Below are 15,455 nucleotides of genomic sequence, written 5' to 3' on the forward strand. Positions count from 1 at the left end.
GAAGAGGGAACGCACAAAAAAGATCGGGCGTGATAAAAAGACAGCTGTGCTCTTAAAACTGCTCGAGAGTACAGCCACATCGCGATTGGAATCTTTTACAGAATTTTAACCATGGTTCACGTTCGATAAATCTTGATTGACTACGGCGATACAGAAAAGTTCGACTACAATGCGAAGAAAGGATTTTTATACAGAAAAGTTCGACTACAATGCGAAGAAAGGATTTTTATTTTTATTGCTGAGCAATAATTTTAAAAATAAGGATAGTCAAGAGTTTTGAAAATTTTCCTGCTAGGAAATTAAAGAGAATATATAAAAACATAAATCAGAATAATAAATGAATTGTTGTCGTTTTTGACTTCAAAAGAAAAATTTCAAAATTGTGTGAAATGTTTTATATTAATTAATCCTTTGATATACATTCAGTTGTCATCTATATATGTATATAAAACTAATTGATATAATCAAAGATACCACGGAGGGATTTACTCTCAGGTTTTTTTTACTAATAAAATATTAATTATTTAATTAACAATCAAAAACTTTATTAAAACCTTGGTTATTCCTCAACATTTGTAAGCAAAATTTCAAGTACTTATTACAAATATTTATTATATAAAGCTAAATGTTCTTTAAAATAATATAATGTGAATATATCGTAAGCGAAAATGTAAAAAATATATTTAATTAGCAATACCTGAAACTCAACTGAAATATCCATCTATCTATCTATTTATATAAAATGTAAAGTTTTTTTTTTTTTAAATAAAGTATTATAATACACAAAATTATTCTATCGCTGGCAATTTCATTTTTAATTAGAATATGAAAATCTTTTGCATTTAAGAATTTCAATTTATTTTGCATTATCTCAAACGATTTTTCAAAATCGCATCAGGCTTATTTTTCACATGAATTATTAATAATTCGAAATGATAAATGAAAAAAATAATAATTAAACATTGTGAGTGGCAATCCGAACTAACTAAATATCTAACGAAGAGGAATATTAAAGCAATAAATTCCAACAGAGAATTTATATCTCTGTTGAAAGTTATTCGACGCATGTGGTCAAATTTTAAAGCGATCTTTAAGTAACAGAAAATTTCAAAACAATTTTTAAATTAAAGAGTTATTTCTTAGTGTCAATAAGGTAGTATTGCGCATGGGTATAGGAAACGTAATTTTTATAATTGTTTTAATAGTCACGGAACTTTTACAAATACTTCTTTATACTTGAGACATTTGTAAGCAAAACTGAAGAAAAGTTGTTCAATAGCTCAAATTTCTATATGTAACGGATAAATGATTTTAAAAAAACGGCTTTTTAATTTCATTTATATAGATAAAGTATTTATTGGCATTGGAATGCCTCACTGGATTCGGTATCTCTGTTCCGTTTGATTTTCCGTTTTCCCACTACAACAAAAACTAAAACACAGTTTTAAAGAGTTCCAAGCGAACTACTCATTTCGAAGCTTTGCATCACTGCATTTTGTTTCATTTTTATTGCCTTAAATACAACTCCGAAACTATTAAGTTTTTTATGGTAGTCGATCAGGCATATAGTTTAGTTTAAAGACATGTAATATGTTAGATATTTTACAAAATGTGAAAAATAACTGGACATATTTTGAAGATCCTATTAAAATGACCTCAACTTGCAGAGATACAAGTACTAATATATTTTCGATATATAATAGAAAGCTAGACAGAAAAAAATTCAAATTATATATCTCAATTACAATAAAGCATTGATAAACTTAATTTCTCATAATACATTCAAGGTGGTTTTGAGGAATATTAACTTTTAGCTGCAAGTTTATAAAAAATAAAAAAAATTCGTGCATGCCGTTTTCATGAACATACTAGGGATATTTTTTAATACAAACATCCTAATTTGCGTATAGAAATTTTAAAAAATTTCACTACTAGTTAAGATTAATATCTATCAGATCATTAAAATTTAGTTAATAATATATATGTTGTTAAATAAATATGTTTTGAAGCATTTCCATGAAAACGTGTATATAGTTTATAGTAATAATATTAGTTATTATTCATTAGTTATATTATATTAGTTTATTTATAGTATATAGCTATAGATACATAGTCTTTTAATCGCATTTTAATATTAATGAAATTTCTGGACAATATTTTCATGATTGATTTTTCCATCCACAGTGTACCGCCATTATGGAAACTAAATAAAAATGAAAAAATCACTTTTACAATTAATAAGCCGCGCCTTTTGCATTTTATATTTGAATAGCTTAAGTAAAGCTGCTGAAAGAAGACTTCACGTGCCTCTGAAAACAAACAGAGAAATCGTGAATTGCAAGCCAACTTACAAAGCACAGCTTAATCGTGAAGACGTCCTTCGGTGAACGCAGCAGATCGACATTATACTTAAATAGGCGATCGAAATCCATTAAATCATGCTGCTTTTATTTCTTTACTAAGAATGAATTTTTATGTTAAGATGGCCGCCATCGTTTGCAGAAATCAGATGACTTCTTTTTAAATAACATCTTAAAGGAAGGTTTTAGACGGTGTCTTTTATTATTTTTATTATACATAATAGGTGGAAATTAAAAAAAAAAAAATGCAAGTAGAAATTTTACAGTTGAAAATAACAGATCAGACAGTTATTCCATTATGACATTGTTTATAGATAAATTTTCGTAACATGCAATATCAGATAAGATGGAAAAAAAATCAGAGATAACATCAAAAATAAACAGAAAATAAAAATAATCCAGAAAATTGAACAATATATATATATACGTAATACTGGTGTATATTTTCTTCCCATTTATCGCAAAATATGATGAAATAAGGGTGTGAATTGTGTAATATTTTTGGTGTACTTACTGTCAAGTTGTTTGAGATGAAAAAAATCAAGTTTCTTAGCTGATAATTTGTATCTAAAATATATTTATTTTATTTGGATTTCATCAATGACATTTCAACCCAATTTGATGAATAATTATGGAGTATGGAACAAATATGAAGTTATTATTAACAATGGTGTGTCGGAATTTTTTCTGTTTAATTTTATATTTTATGTATCAGGAAGTGTTATGGTTTAATTTTTACCTCATTTCGTTGAATGTTTGAACAACGCTTATAGTTTATAAAAAGTCTACTTTTATTTTTTAAAATCATATTTTGTATTATAAATCATGAAATATACAGTTTGAAGCTCTAAAGTTTTAAGTATTCACGATTATAGCAAATTCACGATTTAATGAACAATTAAGCGAAGGGATGAAAGTATCATTGGAGATATTGCAAATCACGATTTATAATACGAACAATATTACAACAGGGCATAACACTTCAAATTTTATTGTACAACGTACATTTAAAATATTATTTTTGATAACATCAGTAAAAAAAAAAAATGTGTTATATAAAATTGTGCAATACAAAGGTGAAATACTGTCTCAAGTTTAAATCAATTTTTCTCACACCTTCCGCTAAATAATTTTATCATTAAATTCGAAAGTTGAATCGAGGATTTAGAGCATGTCTTTTCCCAACAAATCCATTTTAAAAACATATGCGTTCCATTAAATAAAATATTTGTTTTATCGGACATTTTATTTTTAATGGTTTGTAATAAAAACTACAAAACAACAAAAATTTCAAGAAAAGTCATTCGTTGCCTTTTTTACTACAGAATTAACTTTATATATATATATGATTTTGGAAATGTTAGTTATTAGTTTCATACATTAAATTAATATATCCACTCTTACCACATAACTTGGATATTAAAGAATTAAAAACATTTAATCTAAACACTCTATTTTTACCTACTAATTTAATACGTAACGATGGAGTTTTATATTCAAAGAATATTAGAAATCTGAGATTTTGATCACTTGCGTATTCTCGATGATAACACGTTATTTTAATTTTTTCAACCTTAATCAAAAGTTAGTAATTCATTTAATTTAATTTTGATTTAATACCATTATCGCATACCAGTAGTGAGTGTTTGTGAATTTATTTTCAATTAATTTCTATTTAATAATATATAAATTACTTGTAATTAGCAACATTTACTAAATTCACAACAATAAAAAAATTAATGGTAAGCATACAAAACCATTAAAACCTACTCTCCATAAAATAAATATGAGAAAAGAAAGAGAAAGGAGTGGGATAACTTTAATATTTTGAATTTCATTACAAGATAGGAAAAATTACGTATACATGAATCCAACAGAAAATTTTAATTTACTATAAAAAAGGTTCCAATTAGATTTTGCATGCTCTGAAAGGTGCAATCTAGAAAATGCAAACGAGCAAAAAAAAATTTTCACCCTTTTAAATTAAGTTTTCTAATTTAAATTCATGTAAATATATTATAACACATTTGTTGTATTTTAATTTTTCATAGGAAGATACGGAATTCAACCAAAACGAAAACATTCGATAGGAACAGCAAAGGAAAAATTCTGGAGAATACATCTACAACATGTCCACGCAACAAGTCAACCATTTCGGTAGAATGCACAAGTCTTTATCAATCGTTTACCTTTGCACCTCACTTATCAATAAAGACTCGGCACTTTTGGAACATCTACATGTTTTCTTTCTAATACGTCAGCAATTCAGAAGGTTCCGTTGACTGAAACTTTTTTTTTTCCCAGTCTTTTGAAATGTGTTAAAAATAAGGTCATAAAATATACACGCATGTAATTAAATGTTCGACGACGTGTCCCTGCAAATTTATTTCACAGCAATTCTAAAACAGGTGCAATATCAGCGGGTATATGTCAGATTTTATTATTTGTTGATTGCAAGTGTCGACTGTGTTGCCCAAGAAATCAGTTATCTGGAATAGTCAAGATAGGGCAGATAAAAAAAATGATACGGTCATGTTCGTTTCTATCTAATAATTCAAGAAAGATCCGCAGAGAGATCGGTTTGTTAAGTTTTAATGAAATTTTAATAGATGAAAACATAAAATCAAATCTTGATTTCACGTTAACATGGCAGAAAGATATTTATTGTAGCCTTTAGAAATAAAGCCAACATTTTGTGAATGAAGCCAAGAAAGTTGTAGAGTGATTTAAGAGCATATTTAATTACCAAGAATTCAATATTATATTATCAACTCTGCAATAGCATACAATTAAGAAAAAAATATTTATTTGACAGAAATATTCGGTATTTTATTTATTTTACAGAAACTTTTAATAAAATATATTCGGTAAAATCGATTCCTAAAATTTCACATATACCATACAGTTGTAAAGAACGAATATAGCAGAGGAGTTTCTTTTTTCTTTTGAATATTATATTTTATTAATAATCAAAAATAAAATATTATATTAATAGCAGAAACTAATTTAACTGTTATATTCTATCGCCATTAGATATGTACATGCCTACACTGAAAGCAATCCTTCTAAATAAGTACAGCAAATGCAAATTTGGATAAAAAAAATTAAAAATTCATGAATAGCTTTAAATAACCAACCCATTTGCAAAGAGAGGAAGAGTCAATTTTAAGAATTTCTAAAAATGGGGAAGGAGGTATTTGTTTTCAAATATTAAGTGTGTGTAAAGAAAACAAAATCCATATTTGTAGGGACATTTTTTAAAATCCTTTTTTTTGGTCTAGCCACCAAATAAACATCAAACATTTGTGCTGAAAAATTAAGTATTTAGTTAGACAGAAAAAAATGCTCTATATATGTTTAATTAAATAGAATAACCGAAAATTCTCTTTGAATGTTCTTTGTACACTCTGTTTTGGTTTAAACATAAACATGCCCGATTCAAAACAAATCAAGGCGTCAATGGTCTAAGAAAAACAAGTAGTAGCTAGCGTTAGAAGAATCAGGAGTACGTTACATAATTTCCGTAAAACTGAATACGCATTACCAGAAAGAAAAACGAACATTCAGCGAGTGCGATTATGATACGAAAACCAAAATGGTATGAAATCAAAATATTAAAAAAACAATAAAACGCAGAACAATAAGAACAAAAAAGAAGAATTAAATTCTACCAGATTAATAAAACAAGCACGAAAAAAATTATCGTTTGTTATAAATGTAATTCGTGAAGAACAGTTTTTATCTGACAAATTTTTATGGAAGAATTTTAACAAAATCGATCGGAAACTTCATTAACTTGTACCTTCTTGTTATTTTGCGATGCTAAATATTATTAACTCTTGAGGGAACTGGTTTCACTCAAGGACGCTTACTCGGTTATTGGATAAAAGATGAAATTCACTCGTTTACGTTTACAGCGCTACGAAATCGTTTAAAGTTCTTTTCTGTTTATTTTGTTGGTAAGAGCTTTTAAGTACACAATGAGGATATTTTATCGCCGCCTGATTCAATACGATGATATGAAAATAGATTTTTTAAATTTAATTTTATTTTAAATGGAGATTACATTTCAGTCACACTGATTGAAAAAAATAGATATAAAAAAAATTGAGGTTATTCAGCTTGCGAAATTCATTATGATAACAGACTTATATTTATTATATGCCGAATATTCATTTATCGAATTTTCAGATCCAAAAAGATAAACCCAATGAATTTAAGTTAAAACATGAAAACCATTTGAGACAAGATGATATTTTCTTTATCATTTAATAGAAAATAGGATAACAAAATAAAAAAAGCCCCATTAAAATATATATAGAAAGTTGCTTTTAAAAAGTTGTAGGCGATGTTTCGTCTAATAATACTTAAAAAAGGAAAGAAGTGTGTGTGCGGGGGGAGGGAGAATGTAACAACGCTCGCAAATAAACTCCAGAAGAAATGGTGAGTTTGGTTGACATTTATTCGAAAAATTATTCATTGGAAAATACTTTGGCATTTAATGTTCTTATCATTAAAATAAATTTTTGTAATTCTGAACACAACACGAGAAAAAGTGAGAAACAGAATCCACAATGTTAAAAAAAAAAAAGGGGGAGGGACAAATAGTGAGATTAAAATTTAATTCAATGCTACTATTGCCACGGCATTTTATGTAATATTAATTATTAACTATCTACAACTTAAACGAGACAGAATAATTATTACTATCATTAAAATAATACAATTAATTTCTGAAACAATATTTATTAAACTTCATACTTCAGTAAATTTATAAGATAAAGTGATCAAATGTCTCGGTTCATTTAGAATTTAGACTGTTTGTGCAATATTTGAAAGAATCCGGGATTTGGAAGAAATTGTCAGAATTTAATTTTTAAACATTATTTTATCTAAACGATTCACTGCGTGTACGTTTTAAAAAGTTAAATCTTAAATAATTTTCAAGAACAATTTTTGATTGGAATATGATCACCCTAAAATGACGCGTATAGATGCATCAACTTAAAAGAAAAATAGTGCACATATACAATTTACGTTCTTTCTTTCTTTTTTTTTTTTGAGATTTTGAGATTTTATTTTCATTTGCTTTTTGATTATTGTGTTTAATCCATGCCATCTTTCTACATTTAACGTACAAGATGAAAGCGAGGCTCTGGTAGCCTCGTGACACAGTAGCGGTCTTAGAATTGGAGGGTCTCGCGTTCGAACTGGCTTCGACGAAAGAAGATAGGATCTACCATTCTTTGTTCTTTATCAATGAAAAAGCCCACGGCACACGTTTAATTTATGCAGGGAAAAGCATTAGCAAAGGCAAATTTCTTCCTAGGCAGCTAGCTCTCTACGGCTGCTAGACTCAAAGGAGGCTCCAAATAAGTGAACTATTATTATTTTTGCCATTCGCCAAGTAATTAAGTTTGTAAAAAACACAAATTCTCTGAATGAATGATAAAAGTTTAGGATAATAATAAGACTTAATCAAGCATCATTTTTCTGCTTCTTATCTGTCTCATTACATTCGCTTAGTTTTTAAAATATTTATAAACATGGGACATCTACTTCAATAATTTGTCTATACATGTGAATACCGGGTGTTCTGGAATCAAAACGGATAAAGATAAATATATTTTTACAAATTTAATAAAAAAATTAACATATTAAAAATGCGAAATGAAAATGATTATCTTATTAAAAGAAGGACCTAATACAAAATATCTAAATTCACCGTCAGACATCAGCGATATAACACCAGAGAAGCCATTGGCGGTGTGAAGAACACATGTAGCAACGAGGAATGCACACATATTTCAGACCGAGTCAAGATGTAAAACAATTATCTTTGCCCAGTATTTTCCTCAATAGTTCAATGAAATTGGGGTATGTGTGCACTATGCAAGTACTCTCAATGTACTTAATGCAGCGAAAATTTGGGATGTGTGAATCAGGCCAATGTCCTCCTACTGCTGGAGGATCATGTCTTACTCATCTAACCATTCTAACCAATTACGCGAGAGGTCCAATTTAAAATCAATTCAGGTCCCCAGCTTGAAATGTGTGATTATTAGTTAGTTGATGAATTAAAAGGGTCAAAGGTGTTAGAAGAAGGTAAGATCAAAAAGATGAGTGTTTTTTTAATTTTATTTTCACAAAAGGACGATTTATTGAGATTAATAATATTCTTTTTTAAAAAATTAATTGCTTATTAAAATGGAAGTCTAACCTAAGATTTCGGTAGAATGGAAATGCCATTGGAATTTACTAATACGGAAGAAGACAGATTGAAGCATTCTAGAGGCGGAGGAGGCCCGAGAGAAGAAGCGGCGTTGCTACCATTTTTTGTGTCATGTCAATAATCTGATCGCTGAAGACAATATGCTAAGCGATTATGATATGCTAAATAACAAAAAAAAAATATGTTGTGTTTTAAAATCCTACAAACCTGTTCCTGTTTCAAATCATTGACGCAGAACTAAAGAAAAATCCAATTTTTTTTGGAGTAGGGTACAAATTTCTTCATACATTACGTTTATTTCAAGAATAAATTTCGAACTTCATTTCACTTTTTAGGAATGCATCAAATTATGTTTGTTACAAAGAAATACAAAATAGCTTCGAAGAATTTTAGAAAGCAGTATCAAACAACTTCGAGGCATTTCACAAATAACGAACACAATTTTTCCAACTTAAAAGTTTATGTTCAATTTTCCGTTTACAGAAGAAAGAAAGAACTCAAAACAAATCAATCTTAATTATTTTTAACTCTCTGACAATACACAAATTTACATATGCAAATGAGGGAAATTATAAATTCCAATGAAAATAAATTGGAGAAAACAGTACGATTTTAGGTCAAATGTACACTAAATTCATTTTTAATACAAAATTACTTTACGAAATATAATACTGGGAAAATGCATCTTTTTACAATTAAATGTCATATTATTACATATAGATTTTTAAAATATGATGTCGTTTTTGCTCTTTGTGTTCTATAAATTTTTGAACTTATGAACTCAAAATATTGGATGGTTTAAAATGAGCTGCAATAAAACGTCAGAAGTCATAGACTGAAAAACAAACAAGCAATTAGTTTCATTTTTAAGTAAGATGTATCTTTAAGAATTTATACTGTACGAATTAAAATTCATATTTTTAAATACGGATTTTAAAACAGGAGGTTATTTTAGATGAATTCAAAATATTTAATAATATTAAATGAAACATTAAAAATGTCTTAGCATCTTACAAATTTACTCTTTCATTTTTGAAAGGGTTTTTATCATTTCTTTTTGTTATATCAAGGATTTATATAACATAATAACTATTTGAGTGTTTTAAAACTGTATCTATTCTTTTTCATTCATAATGCTTTCTTACAAATTTCTCAGGCTCATCAAAAGGATTTACATTTTTTAGAGGGGGAAAGAAATTTTAATTGCACTGTAAAACAGAAATAATTGAATTAAAATACATTATAAATTGCTTCCAAACTTAAAAAACAATTTGATGGAATTTTTATTTGAACCCACGTTCCGATTTTCACAGTGCAAAAGTTGTTAATAGACAATAAGAAATTCAAACTACAATATTAAGTGTTTAAGCTGTAATGTCACCTCGATTTCAAATACAAGAACAAGTTAACTTTAAAAACATTAAATATCAACATCCGAGTAATCCTACGTTGCTTAGATATATAATAATCCAAATACATATTTTTTTGAATAAAAAAGATTTCTAAAGTAATTTTGTGAAATTTTTTTTGTAATGCAATAAATACAATTCCAAAAACAATTAAAATTTAATAAGGTGGATTGGATACAATATCTAATGCATTAAATTCGGAGAGGATCTCAAGATAATAAATAATTTGTACATTTTTCCGAAGTCCAACTTTAAATTTGGCCTTAAAGTTATTTTTTTTTATTAATATGTGATTCAATATAATTTCAAAAAAGATGAACATCATTAAAAAAAAAGTACATCATGAGGTAAAACGGTCAACTTTAGTTGTATACAACAAATTTAATCCATTTTTGCAGAGGGGAGGGGAAGAAACCCTATCTCTTTTCACATAAAAAAGGGGGAGAGGGGAAGGAGAGTCGTTCTTTGAAACCAACTTTGAAGGGTTTAAATCGACACCAGATTTGTACCGAAATACAGCAAAAGTTTAATGATCAGAACTCTAGTTCTTCGGTACAATTTGAAGAAAAAAAGAAAAAGAATACCACAAACAAAACTTTCCCCGAGTAAAATGAGTAAAGAAAACGATCCACCTGAATTTAACAAATACGTTTCAGCAATCACATTTTAACAGACAAAATGTACAAAACACTGTATATTTTTTGTTATTAAATTAATAAGTTACAAACAAAATACTTTTATTGTCCATAAGAAATAACTTTTTTTCGTCAATTACCAGAACATTCGATTATTCCAAAGGGAACGGTCCCAAGTAGTGTGTACTTATACTTAAAGAGTTCAACTGAATTTAATGCCACTGTATAATTTAAATGATGATTCAACTAAAACTTTCCATTTATGATGGATTTAATTAAAAAATTTCCTTAATGATGAAATTAACTGAAAAATTTCCATTTAAGATGGATTTAATTAAAAAAATTTCAAATCATATCCTTACCTTCCATCCTGCAGAACTGTTGCTATCCCCTTTGTCTTTAAAGTAGGCGACGTTCTGCACCATCCACTCATATATCTGAGCTAAAGTCAATCGCTTTTCTTGCGAACTTTGTATGGCCTGTGTGATGAGATCCGCATAGGACATGTTCCCCCAAGCATTCCGCCGAGAGGAATTCTTTTTTGGGGTAGGGTCAAGGCCCCCTGTCATGTTGTGACCCTGCAAATGGACAGGCAGAACCCCTTTCTCCTCTCCATCCTGTTCTGTGAAGTTGTCTGGTCGAGGCAAAGGCCATGTATTGGACCGAGCCCTCGTCTGGGGCTCGAAGTTCGGATCTATGTCCAGCGGATCCATGTTATGAAGTCCGTGGTAATCCACTTTGAAGACTTGGGTGGGAGAACGAAAATAAGAATAAATCAATCAATCAGCGATATTATTTTGTCCACTTGGTAGATAGTTATCACATGGAGATATCAATGGTCAATTTTGTTCATTAAACTTGAACAGCGATTATAGTCAACAGTTCCAAAAAATTGCACCACCATGCTTTTGACGAAGTCTTGTTAAATAATCCAAAAGGTAAAAATAGAATTCAACAAACAAAAAAGAATAAACACTAAATCAACGATTGAGCAAAAAACGAAAGTTGAACTATGTGGACTAGGTAAATTCAGCGACGATCACATTACTTTGTTTTCAATCCAGAAGCCGTTACGTAACCGAGATACTTATATACGCACTAGGTGGATGAAAAACATGCTCTAAACGCCGCATATACATTTCGGTTTGGAATAGAACACAGATATTCACTTTATTCTTTTCCAGAAAATAAAACGGATGGGTCACACCACAACACACAAGCAGGATCAGTGAAAACGTTTTGAGACAATTTGTGCGACGCACTTGCAAAGTTACACACTCATTAAGGAAAAGAAAAATAAATAGAAGGACAAAAATCCAATCACGATTTCGCGGCGAAAGAATACGTGTAAAAGGTTCGAAGAGACTTCAAAAATTTCGTAGATGATCGCTAGAAACTCTCATCCGATTCTCCCTTGCTCAACTTTCGGGACGAAATCCACAGGTGGTCAAAAAACAACAACAAAACCCGCGTATGGATCACGAATATCGGACCGAAGTTTGCGACGTACTCATTTCGCAGCTCACATTGCAGTTACTAGTTGATTCGATACTGCGCTTCCCATCTCACGCATCAGTTCAAGACGTCACTATGACATCACGTTGCCATTGGCGACTGGTCCACGCTTTCTCGAAGTTGGGCGGTATTTTCTAACACAGGTTTAGTTCTGTCAGCGACATCTGTTGAGTAATAAGAATATTAGAATAAGTAAATGCGTAGTTCTTTGAGAGCATTTTTTAAAATTGCAGATGCATTTTTTAAAATTGCAGATGCATTTTTATAAATTTAAATTTTGTTATTAAATTCTAACAAAATGAAATTAAAGAAGTTGTATGAACATATTTTTATTCTGAGAAATGAAATATATTTCAAATACATTTCATTCATTTCCTAACATAAGAAGAAAAAATGTGCACATATAGAAAAAATTTAGGTTTACTTTTATATTCGATTTGCTTTGAAGTCATTTATTTATGAATTCATTTATAATACATTAAAATTAGAAGAATTTATTATAATTACCAAACTGCTGCGTTTTTCTGAAAGATATTAAAAACGTATAGAAACGAACGAAGATAAATGTAGATTATTATTTTTTTTTTTCATTTAGAATTTTGACATGACTATTACGTTGATTAGAAACCGAAGCAGAATCCAAGTATAAACATTTTGAATTTTTAGGAAATTATTTATGAATTTATTTACAATACATTAAATTTACAAAAGATGTAGTAACCAAAATGCTGTGCTATTTCGGAAATTTTTAAAAACATGTAGAAGCGAAAGAAGATGATTTTTGTTTCATTTAGAATTCGAAAGTGATTATTACTTTGACAGAGTAAATAAAAATATTTAGAATTTTTATGAAATTATTTATGAATTTATTACAATATATTAAATTTACAAAAAAAAATATATATATTGTAGTAAAAAAATGCTGCATTTTTCTGAATTTTTTTTAAAACACACAGAAGCGAACGAAGATAAATGTAGATTATTTTTTCATTTAGAATTTTAACACGATTATTACTTTGATTAGAAACCAAATAAATAAAAAAAAGGGGGCTGATAAAAAAATAAAAAATAAAAATAGAATAGGCAAATTTGTTTTCCAGTCTTCCATTTTCTTTCTAAAATTTATAATAATTTAAAAAGTGAATTAAAAAAATTAATCGTCATATTCAAAAAAATTAACAAATGAAATTGGAATAAATATTAAAGAAGACAACCCCATACCTGTTTCAATTTTAAAGAGACAATCACTTTTAAATTAATGCTTATTTTCTCTCAAGCATTTAAATAAAAAATGTGATTCATGTACTTTAAGAAACATTGAATAGATATTTAGAATCGAATCGATTCATAGAATAATTAATTCAATGAATCAATTAAATCTTTAATGACTCAGATTTTGTAATACTTATGCAGAAGAATTAAACGGATAAGATTAAATTCAAGATCCATTTGGAACAGCTACCTTATTCTTCATGTGGTAGTAGTGGTTTGGACAGCGCAGCTGCTTTGATAAAATACAGGTGCTTACTTTTAAGCACCTGTATTTTATTAGACTAAATAATAAAAGCTTTCGGAATAATGGAATAAAATAAATAGAAATGAATATAAAATTGTATTTTAAATTCAGTATGCATCTAAAAATCTTATTTCTTGAATTTTGCCATTTGTTGGGGGAGAAAATATATATACTTTACACATACAAAAATGAATGAAAATTTGAATTCTTTGTATCATTTATTATCAAAATAATAAAAGTTAAAAAATAATTATTTTAAAATCTTTAGTCTTTATTAAAATTTAAAAATTATTTAAATTAAATTAAAAATATTATTTAATTAAATTAAAATTATTTAAAATTATTACTTTTAAAAATATTAAAATATTTTTTAAAGAATCAGAAATTAATTTTCAATATATTTTAAAAGCATAATCAAGGATAATTAAGTTTCGATTATTGAATATAAAATAATATCAGCTGTTCAGATTAGAAATTATTGTAACAGAAGTATTCTTTTTTAATTCAAGCGCTTTCTTCCTTTTTTAAAAATTCATTTCTGAGAAACTTTTGTAGGTATTCAAGTCTTATATGCTACAGCTATGAAAATTAGGCTTAAAGTTTGCACAGTTTTTTTGCGTTACTTCATACTGAAATTTCGACTACTTTCTATTAATTGTAATTAAACGAAATTAAGTTTATTTTAATGAAATGGTCAATATATGACAACAATTTGTTACTAAATCATTTTAAATATCGTTTCTTTTTAATTTTTTTGTAAACTGTTAATGATTTTAAAATAAACAGAGAAAATAAAAATGGGTCTTAACAACAAATCAAACTTATTTTTTCAAAAATATTTTAAATTTTACTTCCAATTTAATATATAAAATTTTCAAGGGTTTTTTTTTTTTTTTACCTCTTTTAATTTCAAAATTTAATGTCAGAAACATTTCAAAATGTAATTCAATATTTTAATTTCAACATTTTGAATAGACAAGTCAATTCAATAAAAATAGAAGTCCTTGTTCTTCAGAAGAATTTAGCATTATAACCATCTTTGTAGATTAGTTTGCAAAAAAATTTATTGACTTAGAAAAGTTAAGTTATTTTTGCTATTATTTGAAAACATTTAAAAATTAAAATTTCAATGAGTCAAAATCGAATTTAAAGTAGGCAACCATAATGTTTCTATTTATTAAATTATTCTTAGAATACACATTTCAGAACTTAGCAAAATATCATTCAAAATGAAACAACAATAAAATAGGAAAAAATTTTAGTTTGTAATATATTTTCTAACAAATTTTCGATTCTGAGTAAGACATTTATTAATAAGAAGAGGAAAAAATCATTACCTCATGCATGGTAGCTGCGTTTATTTTATTCCTAAGAATTATCAAATCGATTTAACTATTGGTTTTTCACGTTGCACAATTTAATCGGAAAATCGTTTGCTCTTAGATAAACCAACAATGTTGCCAACTCAGAAGTACAATCTAGAAATTTAAATTCGCTTTGATTGATATGGGTTAAAAAAAGAAAATAATAATAATTTTTAGATTTAAAATTTACGTTTATTTAAAGATTTAGAAATAATGCTTCATTTCTTAAAACTTTTTAAAAACTATCCATTTTCATTTTTTTTTTCATTTCTTTATAAATGATTGAACATCGATCGTGAATCGTAAAATCGTTTGTTTTTCCTCGTCCATGGAATTTTACAATACATAATTCCAAAAATAAATAAACAAAAAAAAATTAATTTCAAAATAATTATAACAGTTAATAAAAATAAAATATTTAATC

The 15,455-nt window shown here is 27.6% G+C and overlaps 1 protein-coding gene across 1 annotated transcript in view; it reads right to left on the reverse strand.

The window, feature by feature from the left end:
- Nucleotides 1-12,182, reverse strand: part of LOC129981514 (forkhead box protein O-like) — a 161,151-nt gene extending 148,969 nt beyond the window's left edge. Inside the window, exon 1 of the mRNA XM_056092375.1 lies at nucleotides 10,999-12,182. Coding sequence (XP_055948350.1) covers nucleotides 10,999-11,349 — 351 coding nt within the window. The 5' untranslated portion in view covers nucleotides 11,350-12,182. The remainder of the gene's footprint in view (nucleotides 1-10,998) is intronic.
- Between the last annotated feature and the right edge of the window lie 3,273 nt (nucleotides 12,183-15,455).

This window comes from Argiope bruennichi, chromosome 1 (assembly GCF_947563725.1).
Source record: "Argiope bruennichi chromosome 1, qqArgBrue1.1, whole genome shotgun sequence".
In the NCBI taxonomy this organism is placed as follows: Eukaryota; Metazoa; Arthropoda; class Arachnida; order Araneae; family Araneidae; genus Argiope; species Argiope bruennichi.